This window comes from Bombyx mori, chromosome 7 (genome assembly GCF_030269925.1).
Source record: "Bombyx mori chromosome 7, ASM3026992v2".
Classification (NCBI taxonomy): Eukaryota; Metazoa; Arthropoda; class Insecta; order Lepidoptera; family Bombycidae; genus Bombyx; species Bombyx mori.
In genome coordinates, this window is record NC_085113.1 from 6,785,072 (window position 1) to 6,809,956 (window position 24,885).

Genomic DNA, 24,885 nt, shown 5'->3' on the forward strand with positions numbered 1-24,885 from the left:
AAGCATTTTAAATTGTTACATCGCAAGCTATCATTATTTCTTCTATGATTTTGTTCATCTTACGGTTGCCTGGAAGATTAATAGCGATAATGCGCACGTTGTATTTTCATGTTATGATATTTCTAAAATTTATTTTTAATGTTTTTACAAGAAAGCATAGTTTAATCTAAAACTCCGATAATTCGCTACGAAAAAAAAACGTTATTCTCTTTTATTATAAAATATTCTTTTATTATTTATATTCGGAGCCCATAAAAATCAAAGCGCACAGTTTGACACATGTGCTTGTGCATTTTCATTTATTGTAAATGCTCCTGTTTCAAAGGTGAAATGACGCATGACATGATTGCTTTGCAGCAGGATGGTTGTACTTATTCGTGCGGGGAGAAAAGGAAAATATTTTTTCTTATTCGACTACTATTTTTGGTAAATAGGTCTTTAGAATTTTTTAACAACGGAGGGGAGATTTTCCACCGAGCGGATAATGCTGCCCCGTAGACCGACGGTTCGAATGTTATTATTCGGAACTTGTATATATGCAAGCTTATCTTCAAAATGTAAGCGAGAATCAGGCATGTGTCAAATATCTTGCGTTGTCTGATGGCTACCCGTCACAGATCTTTTCCTATGAAGGTGCCGTTTAGTATAGTTACAAAAAGGTGGTAATTTTTTATCTACCTAGTCAGGTCATAAATTCTGTCACATGTTTAATGTAAAATAATTGAAACAAGTTTATTCATTATGTAACCATTCATATACCAAAATGAACTTAACAAAACATAAATTCTTATGACACTAAAGTTTATTCAAAATGACCTCCGTGATTTTAAATACAGGCCTTCAATCTGCGCGGCCAGTCGTCTATCGCAGCACGAACGAGGTCCATGTCAATATCGGCGGCTGCCTTAATCAAGGATATCTTGAGTGACTCCAAATTGGGATGAGGCTTTGAGCATGCCTTTTTCTCCAAGTGTTGCCATATCTTGTAATCTAACGGATTCAAATCTGGACTGGAGGAGGGCCAGTCTTCGTGCCGGATGAAGTCGATTTCACGCGCCGCCAGCCAGTCTTGTGTGCTCTTCGCTCTATGAGCTGGCGCCGAATCTTGTTGGAATACCCAGTGCCTGTTATTGAAGATGATATGAGAAACAGGTTCCACAAGGTTCGTCAGGACTGTATTTTGATACACAACTGCATTCGTTTTTACACCTTTCTCACAAAAATGTACCTCTGTTAAGCCCCAATAAGAAACTCCCAACCATACCATGAGCGAGGATGGAAAATGACCTCGTTGGACACGCGGAATACGGTTGCTCGCTTCTTCACTACTGTGTGCGTACACCTTATCATTTTGTTTGTTGTAGCTTCTCTTCTACGGTAAAAATTTTTTCATCCGAAAAAAGAATTTCCCGATTTTTTTTTCCCGCGTACCGCTTCAGCAAAGCGCGGCATCTCTTCAGTCTCAGGTCCATTAGACGAGCATTCAAACGATGTCCTGTTTTTCTTCGATATGCCCGAAGCCCTAAGTCTTCATTTAACACCCTTTTCACCGTGGTTCTGCTTAACCCCATCTGAAGGGCCAACAGTTTCTGCTTACGTTAGAGATTTCTTTGAATTCGCGCCTTCACCGTTTTTATCACTGCTGGAGTCCTAACAGACCGAGGGCGACCACTTCTTGACCTGTCATCTACACTAGAGTCTTCATTGTATCGTTTGATGGTACGATAAACGAATCTTTTGGTTACATTAAAATTTTTCAGTATGTTAAAAATTTGAATTGGCGCGTAACCGCAACGATGCAACGCAATAACTGCAACACGGTCTTCTTTAAGCGTCCACTCCATATTTAAAAATGAGTAAAATTCTAAAAGTATACATTTTTATTTTCATGAACAATTCGAAATTCGAATTTAGTAAACTTTTTTGTGGCCAGCATTCTAAAAGTAAAGTTTTTACTGTGTGACAATACTTATGACCTGACTAGTTATATTTTTTATTTCTATCAATCAAAATATGCACTCATGGTATCGATGCATCTCTGCCAGCGTAGTGGTAATTTTCCAATACCGTTCTTAAAGAACTTAGGGCTACGGGAGCTAACAAATTCTTCAAAGGCATTTTGTCAAAGGCGTCTCAGATTTTTTTTTCTTTCCAAGAAGCAGTGCAAACTTTTGAAAAAGTAAAAGTCTGTCGGCGCTAGGTTTGCTGAGTACCGTGAATGAAGCAAAACTTCCAACCCTAGCTGTTTTAGCTTAGGGACCGTCTGTTGTGCCGTATGAGGTCAAACGTTTTCGTTTAGGAGTAGTGGGAATGAGCGATTAAGCAACGCTGACCGGAGATTAACGAGCTTCTCCATCATTGTGTCCAGTTCCTCCCAGTACACATTCACAGTTATGCTGGTACCACTTGGTAAGAAGCTGTGATTAATCAATCATACCGACACTAGACCACCAACCGCTGACCATGACTTTTTAGAGGTATCTTTTAGTTGGGGCCATTTCTCGGTTTAACAATATTATCTTCTTTTTTATAATCATTTTTCAATTTTTCAATCAATCATCAATATTGTTTTGATGTTGATGCGTGAGTGTCGTTAGCTTTTACTATCGCCTTTAATTAGTCCATGTTAAGTATAGTTGTGGGGCGGCCACGGATTTAATTTTTTAAATGAAAATTGTATCCATATTAATGAAAAAGAAACAAATATAGTGAAAACAAAACACTAATTAGTAAACGAATGACTGAGCTTGAAAATATAATTCGATACTTTTAAAATAAAATGCATTTGAATTTAGAATTTTTGCCCAGCTATACATAGATTACATTTCAAAGTATTGTAAAGCTGCAAGTTCATAGTTGAAGACCTATTATTATTATCTAGTAGGAAATACTAAAAATAATAATAAGTGACTTGATAAATGAAAAGAGAATCTATTTGAAAATAATTTAATTTGCCTAATAAAATAAACTAATAATACAATTAAATTGTATAATTAGATTTTTAGTTTTTGGCACGTTTTAGTGGTGGTAGATGGGAGCGGAATAGGTGAAGGGGGCAGGGTATTTAGCGATAGGGGATGAGTAGGCGACAGGGGCGGAGTGCACGATAGGAGCAGAGTGTACGACCGGGGATGCGGCATAAGTAACTGGGGCAGCAATCTTGGCGACTGGTGCAGCATATGCTACTTTAGCGGCGTGGCCGAGGGGTTCTCTGTGCACGACAGCGTTGAAGCCGTTGTGGGGATCGGCGGTGTATTCAACGGTGCGCTTGATGCCATCGGGGTCAACCACGGAGTAAGAGCCTTGAACGACATCGCCGTCGCGGGTCTCGTGTTGACTCTTCGAGTCACCAGTGACGCCATCTTGTACGTCGTATGCGAAACTGTATTGAGGGTGTGCATCGTATTCTTCGACAGCGACTTTAGCAATGGGGGCGGAGTACGACACTGGTGCTGCGTGCAATGCGGGTGCTGCGTAACCGTATTGCGCTACTGGAACCACACCGGCGCTGGCAACAGCTACCAGGCAAGCCAATACTACGAACTGTAAACAAATAACATATCAAAATATAATATTACAATACAATTAGGCAAATTGTAATGTTCGGAAAAATCTACGAAACATTAAAATGTTAAACGGAAATACACTCTAATTCTAAATGGAACATTTGAAAATGTTAATACTTCTAATCTTTATATTTATTGATGATTCGATACTGAACTTCTTTTAAATGGAACGATTTTAATAATTTTTGTGCGCACTGAATGCGTTCCTGGATACTGACAATTGAATTTGCAAAGATTTAGAATTGGGCTTGGTAGATGGCGCTACGACCATATTCCCGGATTTTTTAACTGGGCAGAACAACGTCTATCAGTTCTGCTGGTATATTATTTAAATCTATGCAATCAATTTAAGGGTAAGAAAGGTAAGAGACCTAAAAGAAAATACACACACACCATAATTACACCTAATTCTTGGTATGTACAAAATAAATTAAATTGCTTCTAATGTATGTATGTAATTTATAAAATCAATTTAATAATTAATTAATTTAACGATAGTGTTAATATTATACCTTGAATGCCATTGTACTGTGAGTGACTTGATCGTGGATCTCGAATGATATTTTACGAAGATTGCCCGTAGCTTTTATACTACCAGCGGGGGCGCACCCTTTCACTATTTGGCTGCGACGATAGGCGACCATGAGCTTTAGCCCCGAGGGGCTGATAGGTGAGTTCCTAGAAAAAAAGCAGTAAACATGAATTTTGTCATGGTCCTAGAGTTTTCTTGGTCTCGTGTAAAAAAATAGTGGTGGTGTAAAATAAATATTCACTTATGGTAGAGCGTATAGACAGCCGATCAGATAGCTGTCACCAATTTGCCTGTTTCTGTCGTGAGGGAATCATCAGTTCCTTCGCGTCAGTTCCTCCGCGGGTGGAAAATGCTACAAAATGATACAACTGAGATTTAGATTTAATGTCTCAAGTTGGGTGTCGGCATTCATGTTCTAATATCTATGGCCTATCTTATAACCATCTGAAACAAGTGTGCTGTGAGCTCGTTCACCGACCTACGTTATCTATTTTTACATATTTATACTTTAAGCGACTAACGAATTTAACTTTTAATATATAAAATTCTCGTGTCACAATGTTCGTTCCCATACTCCTCCGAAACCGCTTGACCGATTCTCATCAAATTTTTTATGCATATTCAGTAAGCCTGAGAATCGGCTACTATCTATTTTTCATACCCCTAAGTGATTAGGGTTGTCCACCCCTAACATATTTTTTTTTTATTTGGACATTTTTTTTTTGTTATAATGAGGTATTATGTGGTTGAATGAGGTTTTGTTATTTTTATTATATATTCCCTCATCGTTCACAGCACTACATACCTCTTTCACTAATTTACCACATCCTTACACACTTACAATAAGTTAGTTTTTTTTTTACACTAGAAATTCCCTAGAAATCTTATATAAGGCAAAACAATGTTTGCCGGGTCAGCTAGTAACTATATACAAATGAGCCTCGAACTTTTCAAATCAGATCGTTTAATCTCCTCGAATAAAACACAAAGAACTTAGGGGTTGGAATTGGAGAAGGAAAGCCACGAAAAGATCAGACTGGAGAGATTTACCAGGTCCATCCGCAGCTATAATGCCTCAGATGATAATAATACCACATATACCTAAACGCGCTTAAAATTTAGCTTCCTAACTCCCTCAAGACTTTTCAGGGGGTCGTAGACTAATAATAGCGAACAATAGCTCTCCATTACGTGGTACGTAATCGCGCAAGATCACACTCAACACGCCATAATTGATTACGTTTTGATGGATATTTATTTTTCTTCTTCTCTTTTTCTCCACCTTATCCCACTAGGTGGGGTCGGCAGTGCTAATTTTTCTCTTCTATTCTCTTCTATCAGCCGTCATCTCAACACTCACTCCTCTCTCTCTCATATCGTCATTCACACACTCCATCCATGTCTTCTTCGGTCGACCTCTTCCCCCTCTACCTTGCACTTCCATTTCCATACATCTCCTAGTCACATGCATCTTCTCTTTACGCATCACATGTCCATACGCTAACCGTCCGCTCCTTAATTTTGGGTATTTATTTTTATTTTATTTATTTATATCATTTATTTTGTGGAAGGCATTGGGGAAGGCCTATGTCCAGCAGTGGGCAGATAAAGGCTGATGATGATGATGATTTACTTCAGATTTTGCATCCATATTACGTTCATTAAAAATAACATTTTACATAGAATACAAAAATTTGATAAACTTTATTGCATGATTTTATTTCTTTGTCGTTGTAGTGGTTCCCTTCTTACGTACTAGGTGCATAAGTACTTCACAAAAATGGTTGGTATTATATGTCATCAGGCCATGGGCGTTAGGTCGTACGTTGCACTCTAAAGATCACTGGAACTGCCCTTATTTATATAATATATCTATGTCCAAAACGTATATAGGTAAGTATATGCTAGGCTAGTGAATTTTAACTGTAAAATATATAATGTTGAAAATTATTTTGGTAATTTGGCAACCTGATTGTCTATTTATCACGTTTTATTTCTATGCCGACAATTTGTTTTGATAGTGTAATTACTGAGGTTGTTTTGTTTCATAGAATGCTCCTCAATATTTTATTTTTGGCAAATACAACACGGACATGTTTTTGGATATGTGTATGTAATAATAATTCAAATTCATATAAAACAAATAATAATAAAGCGAAATGACGATCGTTACAAATCAAAATGCAACAAATGTAAAACAATGTTATTTTTGGGCTGTTGTGGCAAGGCGACGCTCGATTTCTGCGAGTCCACCATATCGCAGAAGGAGGGGAAGGAGAGAAAAAGAGAGAAAGAGAGATAGCTCTTCTCTAACCCCACTGATCCGTCGCCGTCAAGTCGTAGACCGGAAGGGGGAATTCGGATGTTCGTCCCGGCCCCTCTGTAGGAGGCGACTTCCCCTCGGTGAAGGTCAAAGGGTGACCTGAAGGGGCAGAGCGCGCGGTATGCTACCTGCACTCTAACGTGCTGCCGAGGGGGAACACTATCATCATGAAAAAAAGAGTAATCAATTAGCGGTGTATCGTGTCCTGATTGGTTCTGGTCCAGCAGGGTATTTTTTTTATTTATTACCGTATAGGCAGACGAGCATACGGCCCACCTGATGGTGAGTGGTAACCGTCGCTCATGGACGTCAGCAATGCCGAGGGCAGAGCCAAGCCTCTGCCTACCGTTTAATACTCTCCACAAGCCTCGTTTGAAGAAGGACACCAGCCGTACTGCCTGAGCAGTCTGACAGGCTGCCATACCAAGACGCCTGATGTTTCAGAGCCTTCGATTCACCTCGAGGGTTCCATCAGCCGGGCGTCCTTTGGGTGAGCTGCGCTGTCTGGTTGCAGTATTGATCACGGTAACCCCTTACGCCACCCGGTCGCTTGGACGAGAGTGCAGTGGAGTTGATTAGTGATTAGTGCCCTAAATTCCATCCCATGGGCCCGCGGTCCGCTCCTAGCATCTGCGGACCGTCTAGTTAATCATTTATAGGCTATTCCGTTTCATTCATTTCACTGCTTAACATTGTTGGTCTACTACATGATATTAAATCTAAAGCATGTGGGAGAAGATGCGGGCGAAACGCTAGTATAACAATATATTGTAGTAATATGTACAAGCAGTAATGTGTTTCGGTTTGAAGGGTGGAGCAGCCGTTGTAACTACACTGAGACCTTAGAACTTATATCTCAAGGTGGGTGGCGCATTTACGTTGTAGATGTCTATGGGCTCCAGTAACCATTTAACACCAGATGGGCTGTGAGCTCGTCCACCCACATAAGCAATAAAAAAAAACGTGTGGGCCCGTACGTAAACATACATAATGTATACATATCTATCACCATTCTGTCTATTTCTGTCGTGAAATAATCATATGTTCCTCTTTGATGGGTGGGACAGCCGTTAAAAAACACAATTGAGACTTCGATTTCATGTTTAGAGGTGCTTTTAAGCTCCAGTAAGACTTCGTAATACCAAATAGAGTTTGAGGTCATTGCATTCATAAAAACCAATGAAAAATAACCTACTTTTCAAGTGTTTTAGAGTCAAAATAATAATAACGAGTGCTTTTAATCTAATGGACGTTAATTAATCAACGATTACATTTCAAAACAAAATGTCACTTAATTCCGGTTTAAATTACTCTAAATAAAACGATATTTAATTATTTCCCGTAAACAGAGTCGTTGGCCCTTAATACAGTCAAGGTTTTAAATTGAGTACTGGGTCGTTCGTTTGTTGCTGTAAATAGATAGACGGGCTGATATTAACTTCTTACCGGAGCCCATGGAGATCATAACGTGGATGATGGGTGGTGGCCCATAAAATAAAAGATTGAGGTCGCAAGTACTTTACAACAGCTGCTCCGTCTTTGAAACTGGAACGCGTGATTAACTCGCGGCAGAAATAGGAGGGAGCGTGGTACAAACACATGGGCCCACGTAACAAAAATTAAAGCTTAGGCTTAGCTAACAAAAATTAAAGCTTAGGCTTAGCTAAGGCAGGAATAAATTCGTGATGTTATTCCTGCATCATGGAAGAACTTCGAAATTGTTGATTGGCTGCAGGCTTTCAGCCCTAGTGTAATCACATCATTGGTTTGGAAAAGACGAAACGTCCTACTCGTGAAGCTACTCAAGCTTCGCACTCATTCTTGCACTCGCTTACACTCTCCACTTGTACTAAATTGTGTAATTAGCTTAAAAGTTTGATTGAAATAAATTAAATGTTGAATTGTGGATTTAAATTATTTTAATGAGATTCTGTTAATTTTTTTTTATAGCTTAGGTTGACAATCCTACTGGAAGCCCAATGTTGCTAAGATCTTATCGAAGACTATATAGCCGTACCTACTCGTCCGTTTCGCTGGGAATTTAAAATTAACATTATTGTCATTATTATTAGGGAGTCCAACACTCATATAAATATTATAATAGCCTATCCATTAAGTACGCGACACTGGTCTGGTATTTTCTACGTGGAAACCAAGTTTCAAGTCAATCGGATGCATGGTTTAGTAGTTATAACGGAACATCCGTAAAAACCACTGTAGATTTATGTATTAGTATAGATTAGTATAGATCATAGCAAAATGTTAAAGCCATTGTCCATCTTGAGATATAAAATTGGGTTTTTTTCAAGCCGGAATGCATGATGACTTCTTGGTAGATATATGCAGGATAATACACCTCATACACATGGACTTGATATTTGTCTACGAAAACTTAAGATTGTGTTTGTGTTTAGTTTTACGCATTAGGTAGCTTTTTAGAAATATTGGTGAGGGTACTTCATAGAATAAAGTAAATAATCTAAGGGATTTCTACTATTCCGACGGATGTTAGGTAATTCAGTATTTTGAACTGGATAATACTAAATTAATATATAATTTGTATTTTAAGTGAGCACGTTGAACTTAAACTAATAAAAGAAGAGCTTAATGCTATCATCCATTAAATACAATAAGTATTCTTTTGTAACTGTAATCGCGATCAATTTTATAGTTTGCGTTCATTGTCTCACCAGATCAACTTTAAGGCAATTAAACTTCACTTGCACGAAGAAATAACTCGAAATGTCATTAAAAAAGTTGGTATCAATTATTATTTTCAATTAAGTTTATGCAAGCTTTCAAATGGATAATCAGCGACGGTTAGTAATGCGCACAGTTGGATAACAATCATTATCCACCTATATTCTATAATGTCAAGGTAAGGTTGTGCTATTGTTCCAAAATGCAAGCGTGGACATTGTCAATGAATAATGATGTTATTAATTTGGAGTAAGGTTATTCATTCTCATCAAAGGGTGCTTTAATAAATGAAGGTTTTTTTAAATGTCTTAGGGGGGACGTCTGTTGATCTGATGTGATCGTTACGAAATGGATTTTTTTTTATTGCCCCTGTAGGCAGACGATCATACAGCTCACCTGATCGTGAGTGGTTACCGTCGCCCATGGACTTCAGCAATGCCAGGGGCAGAGCCAAGCCGCTGTCTATCGCTTAATAGTCTCACAAGCCTCGTTTGAAGAAGGACCTGTCATAGCGCTCGGGAAACACCGTGGAGGAAAGCTCATTCCATAGTGGGATGGTTGGAATTCATATGTATTTTTTACAAGATGATTATCATACATTTTCAGTTTCACCACAAAATGACAATAATATCAAAGCTTTCTGTAACAAGCTGGTCCCCTGTCCTGAAATCGCTGGATGCGAGAGCAAGAATGGTCATTGTGATGAACCTTGGAGAAGACTTATATGCAGTACCTAATGGACCTCTGTGGGCTGATGAGGATGATGATGATTGCTGTTTAATGCGTGGACTAGTGTATTGTGATCGCGCACAGGTAGGTACCCGTTATAAGTCGTCTCGACCTAAAGGATAATCCGGTATAGTCATTTCGCACGATGCGACTACGCCGCTGTTCAATTCAAACATGCGTCCTTAAAACGATGCCTCCAATGAACACTACGCTAACTCCAAATTCGTAGATTTACAGGAGAAGCATTTAAACGAAAAAAGTTTATAAAATCTTTATTATTGCAGATATATTTATGGTTTTTTTGTGTAGCTAGCTGATTTACTCTTGCTTCGAACCCTATTAATAATGATTAATTGTAATAGTTTTAACATAGTGAAGCGATTTGCGTGAAAAACGAAAATTTTAAAATTTTGCGTTAGATTAGTGTTCATTGGAGGCATCGAAAACGTGTTCACAAACGACACCCTTAATTAATATAATGCAATATCATCCGCTCGGTGAAAGATTATCCTTTCGTCGTCTATTCCCACAATAACAATATTTAAATTTAAGCAATACAAATTTGTATAACTAAATACTGATAGGATAAACGTGTGTAATAACAGACGGTTTTGTCTTTTCTAGGCTACCATATACGGCTTGGAATTGTTTGGGCACTGAGTACGGTATATTCACATACATAAAATAATTAGTAAGAACTTTTCTTTGGTCCTAACAAGCAAACAGCGGTAGGCAGCGACTTGGCTCTGCCCCTGGCATTGCTGACGTCCATAAGCGACGATAACCACTCATCATCAGGTGGGCAGTATGCTCGTCTGTCTACAAGGACAATAAAAAACCACACACACACAAAAAAGTAAAAGTACGTAAATATTCATTTATTTGTATATGCATAGTGCATGTGCATAGTGCATATGCATAGCGCATAAGTGTTTCACCGAATATCATTAACCGACGTTGAGTTGTAGCGGCACGATGAGGCAGAGATAGTGCTGGACTGGTTACAGAAACACAATATGAATGCAACGGTCAAGCATGCCATTAACAATTTAGAAGATATTGTAAATCCAAATGCACCACTTATTTCAAAACCGGTTGTATATAATAATATGTGAACTTATTATGTGTGAACCCGTTTTTATTCGTAATCCAGTCCAAGGTCTAACGCACACGACTCTCAGCGGTATCGTGTGTAAGCCACTTATTCGAAAGGTCGCAGGTTCGAGACTGGATACGGATCATTTTTTTCCTTCTTCTGAAAGTCTTATAGTTGAAACTGTTTGCTCATATGGGAGGCTAAGCTGAATTTAGAAAACAATTTAATTTAATGAATAATAAATATAAATATTTTTTTTGCTCCTCCACGAGCTCACGTCTCACCTGGTGTTAAGCGGTTACCGAAGCCCATAGACATCTACAACGTAAATGCCGCCACCTACCTTGAGATATAAGTTCTAAGGTCTCAGTATAGTTACAACGGCTGCCCCACCCTTCGAACCGAAACGCATTACTGCTTCACGGCAGAAATAGGCAGGGCGGTGGTACCTACCCGTGCGGACTCACAAGAGGTCCTATCACCAGTAATTACACAAATTACAATTTTGCGGGTTTGGTTTTTTATTACACGATGTTATTCCTTCACAAGTCAATCGTGGACATTTGTAAAATACGATTTCATCAGAAAAAATTGTACTTGCCAGCGGGATTCGAACACTGATCCATTGCTGAATACGAATGCACCGGACGTCCTTTAGGCCACGACGTACACCAACCAACACAAAAGTTGTATAACAACGTTTGAAGATAACACACACACACATAGATATCTTAGTCTGAATATTTATTGAGTAAGAAGTCCACCTTGTCTTTGCTGAAATATCACTGGCAAAAACTTATCCAAAAAAAATAAGTATTATTTCTTCTAATATTTTGCACCTACAAAGTACCATGTTTTAATTGGTGTGATCGATAGAATAATGGATAGAATAAGGTTTATGCATAAGAGTTATGCAAAATTCATTAAACACCAGTATATCCAACCATTTTTAGAACTTATTTGTGGGCGAACTCCTAATGAGAGCATTAAAAATGTTCGTGCATTGAATTGATCCATAACTTGATACAATCAGATTCGCTAAGTAGCTACTTACTTTCTTTATCACGTACCGAGCGTATAGCGTACGCTGCCGGGCAACCCTGCGTGTAACATGACCTTAGCGGTATGTAAATGCCATATTGCCATATCCTTGTAATTGTATACATCGAGTTTCATTATGACACACCAATTTCACGGGAACGATTTCATGATTTGCAATACAATAAAGCATTTTCTTCGATTTGCGCTAGTTTTCACGATATTTAAAACTACTTTTACTGTTTAGCCTCGAGTTTTTTCTTATTTGTTACACTATATTCTATCATGGTTTGTGACAAACACTGAGATCCAAGAAGCCATGAACATGAGAACTGTTAAGGAAGAGATAAGGTTGACAGGGACTAATGGAAGACCACCCAAATACCCTAGCTAATGCGTTGACAAAAGTCACTTACATCAGACGACTGAAACGTCATGATATACAAGGAGTTGATGACAGATGGTGATCAATGAGGAGTCTCCTGGTGAGGAGCCTCTTCGACGCGATGGGACACGCAACACATCTGTCATGGTCCAGGGCTGATCGCAGATAGGCACAAAAAAAAAATTCGACTCTACGAATACGTTATGGCTTTCGTGGTCACGGACGACTACGAAGTTTGTAAAGTTAAACCGCAAAAAATGTTTAAGTAGGTACGTACATACATTTAGATGTTTTGAAATAATATGTATAACATATTAGATACATATTTAGAGAATGTTAGGTAGTTAACTCTTGTTTTCATGTTATTTTCAAATATACTTTTTTTTGTCGTACTGTTAACATATAAATTTAGCCTATTTTTCCGCTGTTTGTAAAATGGCTGTAACATTTCATAGTTTGTTATAAGAGATTGCTGTACATGCCTGTAACTGGCGTACATACCAGTACTTAATTATATACATGTTAATTTTAAGATTGAATGTTTTGTGTGTATTGCTGTTGGTGTGCCTAAATTAATAAATAAATAAATAAACATATTTTAATATAATTTGAATCAGGTTTAGATAAGTTTAAATTGTACAGATCTGTTTTAATTTATTTGATCCGATAGCGTTATTGATCGTGCTAGCCTTTACTGAATTCCAATATTTGTTCCTAGTTTTTATAGTACATTTAGTTAAATAATATGTTGAGATTTTACTGAATTCGAATTACAAGAAATGGCCGCAAAAACGTACTCCAGTTACAATATTTATTTCAAAAATGGTGTCAGTAATTCATGTCAAGGTACTTACTACTTACTACATACTACTACTTTAAGTCTTATTGGCCTAAACGATAAGACGTCCAGTGCATACGTGTTGAGCGATGCACCGGTGTTCGAATCTCAAGCGGGTACAAATTTTTCTAATGAAATACGTACTCAACAATTGTTCACGATTGACTTCCACGGTGAAGGTAACATCGTGTAATAAAAATCAAACCTGCAAAATTATAATTTGCGTAATTACTGGTGGTAGAACCTCTTGTGAGTCCGCACTGGTGGGTCCACCACCCTGCCTATTTCTGCCGTGAAGCAGTAATGCGTTTCGGTTTCAAGGGTGGGGCAGCCGTTGTAACTATACTTGAGACCTTAGAACTTATATCTCAAGGTGGGTGGCGCATTTACGTTGTAGATATCTATGGGCTCCAGTAACCACTTAAAACCAGGTGGGCTGTGAGCACGACCACCAACCTAAGCAATAAAAAAATATATATATCAATATTTCTTTGGTGAAAAAAAAAAACTTAACACCCTAATTTATCACGTTTTAATATTCATTGTTGCTGTCGCTGTAAAATTATAATATGAATAGTATTTATCTGATGAATATATAAAAATGAATAATCCGGATCGAATTAGGTTTTTTTGTGTAAGACAAAAGATTTTTAATTTTGTTCCGCTCATTTGTTCAAATCACTTCCGTGATTTTTTAAATAAATGTCTCAACACAATGAAAATTTTTCATTCTACATCGTAACGTTTATTAACTAAAACAATCTGTATTCATTTTATTTGGAAATAAAACGCCAAATCAGGCTGTTACAAGTGCACTGTTTTTCAGAAAGAAGCAACAGGGCATGTGATAGTGCTTTTTTCTCTTTTTCTCTCTTTAGATGTCATTTGACTTCTAGTACTGTAATGATTTAGGGTATTCTTCCCAGCCCACTGAGTTTCTCACTGGATCTTCTCAGTGGGTCGCGTTTCCAGTCCGGTGGTATATTCTGCGAAGCACTGCTCTTGCTAGGGTCAGTGTTAACATCGCTCTGGTTTGAGCCCCGTGAGCTCACCTACTAGTTAAGGTTGCGCTGTAATAGCCTTTCAAGGCTATCAGCTTAGGTAGGAAAAAAAAGTATTCTTCGTATGCTGGTTTCAGAGCAGACAAGATAAACTCGAAAATACGACATACAGTCTGCTCTACATGTGTCTTAAGAAATAGCAACAGTGTAACGCTCCTCTCCTCGACTCACGCTGGTTGTAATCCAACGGGCTATTCCGTGAACGTCTCAAAGGGTGGATCTCCGACGATGCTCCGGACGCCTTTGACTGCCGGGCTGGGATTCCTTGGTGCTAAATCCCGAAAGCTCTTCTAGTACATTTTTACCATCGTAATTACGTAATCGTAAATAATCAAATTTGATCGAAAAGAAAAAAACTACAAAAAATACATGACTTTTGTAAATTTAGTTACATGGACTAATACATAAAAATGTGTAGCTGATAATTATAAATAAACGTAATTTACCACTCTGACGTCACTAAGGTATAACATGTCCTTAAAATAAAATAAAAACTAGGCTTGGATTCAATATTATGATATTGCGTGTCATGAACGAAAGTTGTGCAACAGTTGGCAACCTTGTGAAGGACGCACGTGCACAGGAAAATGCTCAACGCACACCGAGCTTTCGTGTCCAACCTGCCTTGACGTAATACATACACTGGAAAATGAAATACGCCACGGTGTTAATTCCAGGATTAAGTTTATCTATACTAATACTATAAAGCTGAAGATTTTGTTTGTTTGAACACGCTAATCTCAGGAACTACTAGTCCGATTTGAAAAATTCTTTCAGTGTCAGATAGCTCATTTATTGAGGAAGGCTATAATCTATTTATAACATCACGCTAAGACCAAGACGAGCGGAGCACTATTAACCTCCCCTTTTGAAGTCGGCTAAAAAGCATGATTTTGGTACCTTAAATAGCTCCTTAACATTCTATTATTCAAAAATATACTTAATTCTACGTAAATGAAGTCGCGGGTAAAATAACTATTCATGATATTTATGATCGACGAACTTATCACTAGAAATTGTATGTTGTAAAATAAAAAATGCGCTTAACTTCACAGAATATATAAATATTCTGCAGCTTTTTTTTAGTGTTGTTTCATTTTCTGTTAATGTTCCTATTGATGTTTTCAGTAATTGTTAAAACGCAGCAAAAAAAGGGAAAAACGAAAAAACACTATTTTGTTTCTAAATACATACCTATAATGTTTTGCAAAGCTAACTTGGTGATTAAATACAATGAATTCAGAAAGTAAAAGTATTTACTCCACAACTAAACATGACAATTGTCTAAAATTTTTCAATAGTATGTAACTTATATTACTATTCGAACACGGCAACTTTGTATGCACGAAGAATGACAGCCGCTTGACTAGCAATTTGGAGCACGAGACAGTTTTCGTCTAGATGACGTCCTTCACCTGTGCTGCAAACTTCATTGTGATGCAAATTGAACCGCCCAAATGACACATGGACGGGTTTATGCATTCATCATGGATGCCCGTTAAGGAGCTTATATTGCACGGGTCTATACTATACTTGTTGATTGTTCTCAAACTAGTATCAAATAAACTACGTTATTACTTATTTGCTGGCACATTTCACTGGTGGTAGGACCTCTTGTGAGTCCGCACGGGTAGGTACCACCACTCCGCCTATTTCTGCCGTGAAGCAGTAATGTGTTTCGGTTTGAAGGGTGGGGCAGCCGTCTTAACTATACTGAGACCTTAGGACTTATATCTCAAGGTGGGTGGCGCATTTACGTCGTAGATGTCTATGGGCTCCAGTAACCACTTAACACCAGGTGGGCTGTGAACTCGCCACCCATCTAAGCAATAAAAAAAATAAAAAAAAGACGGGAGAAAGAGCTCGCGGCCAACCTTAGTTACTCATCGAAGCTCATATACATTGAGATAGACACACATCAATGCCATACTCAACTTAAACCATTAGGTCTAAATCTTAATTATACATTATGCCAATTAGTGACTCTTGGACCCTTCAAGCCGAAACGCATTGCTGATTCCCGGCAGAAATAGGCAGAGCAGTAATTAAGAAAATGATTTTTTCTTAATCGCTTTAATTATCCCAAGCCAAATATTAGTTATACAACACAATTGCAATTTGTAAAGTATTTTGTGTGGACTTATTTGTTTTCAAAATAAAATGTTGTTCTAATGAATTTTGTCGTTTGGGAAATTAATTCGAAATAATATCGTTTACTTGTAATACACTAACTATGTAATCTATGGACTAGGTAATAACGTTACCTTGAACAACATAATAACAATGTTTCGCAATCGTATGTGTAACTCGTATGACCAGGGAGCATGATCCAAATGTCGCGACGGCCGTCCACGAATCTCTACATTTACAAACTAGATCACTATTAACTATTTCATTACTTTATGTCACACGTAAGTTATTTTGTATTGATATCGAAATACGAACGGTTTTAACGAACATTAGTTTTAGTAAGTGTTGGATTTTAATGTGTATACAGAACGACCTCGTGAAAGTTTTATTGGCTTACACGAGTTTTATATTTTAACTAGCTGACCCGGCAAACGTTGTTTTGCCATATATGTATAAGATTTCTAAGGAATTTCTAGTGTAGAAAAAAAAAACCAACTTATTGTAAGTGTGTAAGGATGTGGTAAATGAGCGAAAGAGGCATGTAGCGCTGTGAACGATGCGGGAAAACAAAAATAACAAAACCTAAATCAACCGCATAATGCCTCATTAAAACAAAAAAACAAAAATTCGTAAATTAAAAAATTGATGTTAGGGGTGGACAACCCTTATCACTTAGGTATGAAAAATAGATAGTAGCCGATGCTCAGACCATGCATATAAAATTTCATAAAAATCGGTCAAACCGTGTCACGTTGTGACAAGAGAATTTCATATATAAGATTAACAGATTTTTTGAGGTTTCGATGGGCAGACGAGGTGACAGCGTGATGTTAAATTTTAGAGACAGAAAGTTATATACCACTGCCAGTCACAGTTGCATTGCGTGGCGAATAAGTACCATTTTGAGGTGACCGCTCTTCATATTGGCATACATTACAGAATATGACTGCTTTTGCGGGAGAAATAGGCATGATATATATAATAATATGTATTGTGTGAATGGTCTAACGAACTATTAATCTATATATATATAAAAATGAATTGCTGTTCGTTAGTCTCGCTAAAACTCGAGAACGGCTCGTCCGATTTGGCTAATTTTGGTCTTGAATTATTTGTCGAAGTCCAGAGAAGGTTTAAAAGGTAGATAAATATGAAAATTCTCGGAATTAAATAAAGTTTAGGTCTTTTATTTATCGATTGAGGCACTACGAAGTCTGCCGGGTCAGCTAGTTTTATATAAATGTGTTTATTGGTACATTTTGTTTTATTGGATGGACGCGCTCAGGGCTCATCTGGTTCTAAGTGGTCACGGAGCCCATCGACATCAATCACGCTAAAGCCGCTACCCATCTTGAGACACGAGTTATAAGTCTCAGTCTTATAGTATAACTGCCACACCATCCTTCAAACTGAAGTGCATTATTGCTTCATGACAGAAATAAGCAGGGCTGTGGTATCTACCTGTGCGAGCTTATAATACGACCAGTAATTACGCAAATTGTAAAATTTGCAGGTTTTATTTTTATTATACGATACGATTCCTTCAAAGAGGAAGTCATTCGTAAATATATGTGTTAAGTAGGTACGTATTTCATTAGAGAATTTGGTACCTGCTTGTGGGATTCAAACATTGACACATCGCATCGCTCGATACGAATTTACCGGGCGCCCTAACCGTAGACCACGCGCAGCGACTTCAATACATACATATTTATCGATTTCTCCGCAATATCCTTGTTCTAATGATCTAAATAAGAATAAGGCGACGAAGTTTTTTTGTTTTTTTTATTGCTTTGATGTGTGGACGAGCTCACAGCCCACCTGGTGTTAAGTGGTTACTGGAGCCCATAGACATCTACAACGTAAATGCGCCACACACCTTGAGATATAGTTCTAAGGTCTCAGTATAGTCACAACGGCTGTCCCACCCTTCAAACCGAAACGCATTACTGCTTCACGGCAGAAATAGGCGGGGCGGTGGTACCTACCCGTGCAGACTCACAAGAGGTCCTACCACCAGTAATTACGCAAATTATAATTTTGCGGGTTTGACTTTGATTGCACGATGTTATTCCTTCACCGTGGAAGTCAGTTAGGGATTAACAAGGATGTAGAATTATTTGTAATAGAATGCGGCGATTGACATCGTTTATGAATTTATTGTGAATAAAAACCACCTAGACTATCGGGTTTTAGTTATGTATATTTTTAATAGTAATTTAATGTTACACTTTTAAATTTGAACTAAGAAAAATAATAATAAAACTACTAGGCGTACCAAATAGCATGCTTTGCGGTAGAAAATATGCAAGATGGCGGGATACGTAAAGGGACAGATTATATACGTTTTGTATACGCGCAGATTTTTTTGTTTTGTCGAGAAAGTCATTCTTGAACATGTAGTGTGCCTCTTTTTCAGGATCCGATTGCCGTATCTTTTTTATTCATTTTTAGGCACCAATAATTTACCGTAAATAGTATTTACTCTTTTATTAGATTTTAATAGCGTAGGCACGTGGACTGAAACATTCAAAATCCACATCTAGAGCCCTCTGTAATGTTAATAATGTTGACATCACGATAAGATTATTTTTTTTAATTCACTTTATGGGCAGACGAGCGTACGGTCCTATTGGTAACGAGTTACCATTGCTCACGGACGTCAGCAATACCAGTGGCATAGCCAAGCCATTGCCCCTTGAAATATATATTTTGCATTTGTATATTATTATACATTTATGAATTATTAGGCTATTTATAAATACAGAATGCATAATAGTTCAGCGACAGAAAGAAGCAGAGCTATGACAGTACTCAGTTGTGCGACTTCACAATGAGCTTAACAACAGCTCAAATCGTTTAAAGAAAATAATTAAAAAGCTTATGATTATTCTAGACAGCGGCTTGGCTCTCCCCTGGCGTTGCTGGTGTCCATGAGCGACGGTAACCACTCGGACTGTAAGCTCGGACGGACCGTAAGATCGTCTGCCTACAAGGGCAATAAAAAAAAACACATGCAAAAATCGAAATTACCAGTATGGGTTTATGGCTTACGCAAAAGTTGTTTCAGCATTTGTCATATGAGTTCTTTCAGTAATATTGAACCGTGAAGATCGTCTAATATACCATCTGAAAACAAGTCGTTTTGTGTATTGAGCGAAAAATTGGTGTGACCGCGATGTTTCATAGGCCAGGTATGTTGCACAAGTAGCTGCTTTGTTTACGTGGTATTGTCCGCTCGTCCCATCGGCCGGACTCGTGTACGTGCGTACTTGAATATATTTAAATTTGGAGATGCGACCAGGATGAGGCAAGCGTAGCACGCCAGCTATATATACCGATAGTAGCCAACAAGGGGTACAGTTCATCGCTTCAAGCACCCCCGAACACAGCTCAACAACCACAGCAATGGCCCTCAAGGTACAACAGAATTTGGATTGATGTGAAGTGAAATGTGAATAGTGGAAATTAATTTTAATTGTGTTAAATTATAGTACATCATAATAGTGTAAAAAATCTAAACACAGCTTGATGCTGACCAAAAGAAGTACATTATTAAGAAAATTACTACAAAGTTTCACATGATAAATTTTTCAACTGTAATTTTTCCTCATGTGTAATTTCGTGTTTTCTTTTACAGTTGGTAACCTTTTCTTGCCTTTTGGCTGCCGCTTATGGGAGCGTTGTTCCCGCCGCCTATGCAGCTGCGCCTCTGGTAGCAGCAGCTCCTGCAGTAGCGGCAAGAATCGAAGAATTCGATCCTCTTCCTCAATACAGATTTGGCTATGATGTAGCGGACTCTTTAACCGGTGATTACAAAAGTCAACAAGAAGAACGCAATGGAGATTTGGTTCAAGGATCTTACTCTTTGGTTGAACCCGACGGCACACGTCGTGTCGTGGACTACGCCGCTGACTCCATTAATGGCTTCAATGCCGTAGTACGTAAAGAGCCACTCGTGGCGGCTGCGCCTGCAGTTGTTGCAGAGCCCGCAGTAGTACCCGCTCGTTATGCAGCAGCTCCGGTGGCTGCTGCTCCTGTAGCCGCTGCTCCTATAGCCGCTGCCCCTGTTGCAGCACCGTACTACGCCGCTCGCTACGCAGTTGCTCCTGCATATTCGGCACCCTATGTTACTGCAGCCAGATATGAAGCCGCTCCCTTCGTAGCACGGTACGCTGCTGCTCCAGTAGCTGCTGCACCGGTCGCTGCTGCACCGGCTCCTATCTACGCTCGTTATGCGACCGCACCAGTAGCTCCCGCACCTGTTGTTGCTGCGCGCTACGCAGCTCCTTCCGTAGTTGCAGCACGCTATGCTGCAGCTGGCCCATATGCTGCCTACACAGCTCCATTTTCTGCAGCCTACACAGCTCCATTTTCTGCGGCCTACACCTCATATGCCTCTCCAGTAGCTGCAGCATACACCACCTACACCGCAACGGGACCCGTGTCAGCAGCTCCAGTTGCTGCCGCGTACGCTGCTCCTATCGCTGCGACAGCGGTACCAGCTGTGGCCTCCACCGTTCGTGCAGCTCCCGCTAAGCTCATTGAAACTACAGCTGCTGGATACCGTTACCCCTAAACAAGATAAAATTCCCAACGACTCCTCAATTTACTCCTAAAGACTTGATTTGTAAATAGTTATGATTATTTTTGTTTATTTTTTAATACTGAATGAAATAAAAGCATTAAAATAACATTCATTTTTTAATTTCTCTTTTAATATTTAAGACATCTGTAAAAACTACGGAAACACGCGTGAATAATCTAAAATTTAAATGACAAAATCATTTATGGTTCTAATAATCCTAGTCAAAATATTAGATAAGATTTTAAGTCTGACATAGACATCTACAACGTAAATGCGCCACCCACTTTGAGATATAAGTTCTAAGGTCTCAGTATTTTAGTTACAACGGCTACCCCACTCTTCAAACCGAAACGCATTACTGCTTCACGGCAGTAATAGGCAGGGCGGTGGTACCTACCCGTGCAGACTCACAAGAGGTCCTACCACCAGTAGTTACGCAAATTATAATTTTGCGGGTTTTATTTTTATTAAACGATGTTATTCCATCACCGTGGAGGTCAATCGTGAACATTTGTTAAATACGTATTTCATTAGATAAATTGGTACTCACCTGCAGGATTCGAACACCGATGCACCTCTAAAGATTTGTTATTTGTAAGCACAAAAATTTAAATTTCAAAATTTTTTTACTTATCGACGTTTTGATTTGTATTTCAAAGACCATTCGCAAAATTAAACGCTGCTATTTTTTCTGGAAATTTAATATAACATGAAAAAATAAACAGAAAAAAAAAGACACTGATTTGCAGCAAAGACAGTTTGCAAATACATATTAACGCTCCGTAAAAGAAATGGCGGAAGCAGAAAGCTTTTAAGCCACAGCTATGACGTTAGCTTAACCAAATCCCAGACATATTACTCCAATTAGTTAAAAAATATGAGTAATCGTGGGAAGCCTGGCAGATGAAACATTGATATTATTTTGTCCAGGTTTACGACAGGAAATCCATGTGGCATAATGAAAATAAAATATTATTATTAAGAAACGATCATACTACTACATAAACACTCTATACTACCATATAGAACGGCAACGCGTCGCCACGGCACGCTATCAATCGGTTTTACGTGTGGCTATAGATGTTTCTTGTGCACAAGAAGGGCCGCGGTACGCGAGGAATGGGGACGTCTGGTGAAGCGCACCACCAACCGAAGTGATGACCACGACCACTCTGCCAAGAGTGCATACGACTGAGAAGAAAATAGATGTTTCACATAAAAACTACGCCCTAAACACGTCATTACGGATCCTCCCGATCCATTAAAGGTGCTTTTAGGTACCTCAAGCACCGGTCACGGTCCTCGTCGAACCCGTCGCTTGCGACGAAGGGCTCAACGAGTAAATTAACCCATAGACAGAGCCCACTGAGTTTCTCGCCGGATCATCTCAGTGGGTCACGTTTCCGATCCGGTGGTAGGTTCTGTGAAGCACTGCTCTTTCTAGGAGCAGTGTTACACTTCACGATTCCGATCACGATCAACACTTCCGATTTGAGCCCCGAGACCTTACCTTCACGCTAGGGTGAAGCTGTAATAGCCTCTCAAGGCTATCAGTTTGGTAAAAAATACCAAAACGGGTTTTGGTATTTTAGTACATTAGTAGATCTGCTTTATGGTCATATGGGGAAATTTATCAGCGACGTAAGGTTATTTAGCTTCGACTCAGTGAACAGTTAAATCAAGCCGTGCCGCAGCTTATGGGATAAAACGCCTAGTGTAGGTACTTGGAACAAACGATGCGACTGTGAGGATGTTTATATATCAATCGCAGGTACCAATTAGCTCAGGCTATACGTACTAAGTACGAATTATTTATACGAAGTATTTAAACGATTTTATGATAGAGTAAAATTGAAAACCATACTCCCAAAATTTGTAATATTACTGACAGGAACGCGTATTGTAGCCCGCTCAGGTAAGTACCACTATCCTGCTTATTTATTCATTCCTTCTGGATTGAATGTTACATTAGCCTATCCTGAGATGTCTATGGATTCCAGTTAAAAGTTAATTCTAGATGGATGGTATGGCATGCCTACGGTCGACTCAACAATTTTTTTAAAAATGTATTTTGATATTAATTGCGTTGGCATATTTCGTTTACATTTTAATATTTCCAAAAAAAGACTCATAATTGTTTTTCTATTAATATTTACCTATATATTAAGTTATTTCCGCAGTGTATTTATTTTGATACGGAAAACAGCAGTAAATTACTCCAAAATGGGCACCGTTTTTTAAATATGTTGTAATTTCATAAATAATAGGATTTTATTCTTACAACATTTTCATTTAACTAAAAAATTAATTTTAGAGCTTTATAAGAAAATTATTTGAACTGGACTGTTCATCTATTTTATTTTTTAAAGTATTCTCTACGAAGAGGAAAACTTTGCTCCAAGAAGTCGTCACCTCGCGTTCGAATACTTTTCTAACGCGGAGCGCTGTTTAACAATACGTCTAGCATCACGATTCTCGGAAGTATACAAGGATTCCTAAAATTACAATTCCGATGATTAGTTATAAATACTTATCTGATATAATTCAATTTCAGAATAAAATTAGATAGATATTATGTATATCTCATAGACCTACTGACTGGAAAGAACAAAATGGTCTTATTTGTTTGGATCATTGTGAACTATGGCTTCAGTCTATTGGCGGCAAAGTCTACTTATTAAATCTTTGATTAGAAATTTTGTTTTATTTCTCGTTTTTATTAACTGACCTTCAATTGCTGTTAGGAAGCCTTTTTAGGGGAAAAAGTTGCCTGTGGTGAGCCATATGCAGAATTATCTTTGGACGACTTGATCTTGTTCTAATGGAAATAGGTATTTTCAATGTAATTTTTTTATTTATCTAGTTTTCTATTGTATTTGATAGGTAATATTTTTATCTTTACCGTAAAATTTACTATTTATTTGAGTGTAACGTCCTCTTTATGTCTATAAATCCTCGAAGTCATTGTTATGTATGACATATTCATATAGGAAGACTATGGCTAATTCAATTAATTAAAAAGTTTTAAGTTTTCATGTCTACGGTATGGTGTCTAATATTTTTTGATAGTTTGTGTATACGTATTGTAGATTTTGGTGTTTTTTGTTTGGCTGCTCTTTGCCAGTAGTTGTTGGTAGTATTGTTGTTGTTATTTAAGGTTGTCCTTGGATTTAAGTATAAATCGCTTATGTTAAGTATGAAGACATAGCTTGCGGGTTTACAAATATGAGCTGCTTGAATATACAGATGTATGTATAGTGAGTAAATTGCTGGTTGAGTGTATGATATGTTCTTGTATGTTCGATGAGGTATTTTATGTATTTCATCCGCTTCATGGCCTTTCCAATTTTAGTGTTTTTCTTAAAGTCTGGGATATAATATATTCTTTGTTGAAATTTATTGCGGGTATAGGTTGTATGTTTGTTTCTTCTTTTTTTGTATCCACGTTGTATTTGAGTTATATAGTATAGATTTTTACATAATATGTTTTCTGGGTAGTGTTGGAAAGCCATTATTTCGACGAATTGCTTGATTTTATGAGCTTTAGACTACTTTATTAATATATTTTACTTCGTTGTTGACTCACTTTATTATTTACTTGCTACAAATTTTCCTAATTTTTATGTTATATAAATAAATTAGGATTAAAAGCCGTAACGTATTGTCGTACATACTTCATCAAATATCTGCTGAGAAGCGTAACACGGTAGTAAAAATGATAATCGAAAGAATCTCATTACAATCTCAATCCGAAGAAAATCATTCATGTTTTGTATTTATAAGAAAAAAGTATGTATTTTTATGATTTATTACATACATATACATAATGTATGTATGAATGTACTACAACAAAACATTTCGTTATGTGCCTAAGTCTGCGATCTCTCATGAGAAGTGTG

At 38.0% G+C, this 24,885-nt stretch overlaps 2 protein-coding genes across 5 annotated transcripts; one reads left to right on the forward strand and one right to left on the reverse strand.

The window, feature by feature from the left end:
- Window positions 1-2,932: 2,932 nt before the first annotated feature.
- Window positions 2,933-24,013, reverse strand: CPR67 (cuticular protein RR-2 motif 67). 4 transcript variants are annotated; one of them, XM_062669260.1, is made up of 4 exons: window positions 23,889-24,013; window positions 23,715-23,804; window positions 4,079-4,244; window positions 2,933-3,543 (listed from the first exon to the last, which is right to left on the reverse strand). In XM_062669260.1, the coding sequence occupies exons 3-4, from the start codon at window positions 4,208-4,210 to the stop codon at window positions 3,019-3,021; spliced, it is 657 nt and encodes a 218-aa protein (XP_062525244.1). In that variant the 5' UTR covers window positions 4,211-4,244; window positions 23,715-23,804; window positions 23,889-24,013; the 3' UTR covers window positions 2,933-3,018. The 4 variants fall into 4 exon arrangements, with proteins under 4 accessions (XP_062525244.1, XP_062525243.1, XP_062525245.1 ...); XM_062669259.1 differs by having other exon boundaries at window positions 23,715-23,976; XM_062669261.1 differs by lacking the exons at window positions 23,715-23,804; window positions 23,889-24,013 and adding an exon at window positions 15,463-15,564.
- CPR68 (cuticular protein RR-2 motif 68) lies at window positions 19,783-21,092 on the forward strand. The gene is made up of 2 exons (NM_001173219.1): window positions 19,783-19,818; window positions 20,039-21,092. The coding sequence occupies exons 1-2, from the start codon at window positions 19,807-19,809 to the stop codon at window positions 20,975-20,977; spliced, it is 951 nt and encodes a 316-aa protein (NP_001166690.1). The 5' UTR covers window positions 19,783-19,806; the 3' UTR covers window positions 20,978-21,092.
- Window positions 24,014-24,885: the final 872 nt, after the last annotated feature.

Excerpts from the sequence above, each read along its gene's own strand:
- CPR67 (XM_062669260.1), bottom strand. The coding sequence starts at position 4,210 with ATGGTCGCCTATCGTCGCAGCCAAATAGTGAAAGGGTGCGCCCCCGCT. Across the intron at positions 3,544-4,078 it reads ACAGTACAATGGCATTCAAG|TTCGTAGTATTGGCTTGCCT; the intron begins GTATAATATTAA and ends ATTTGTTTACAG.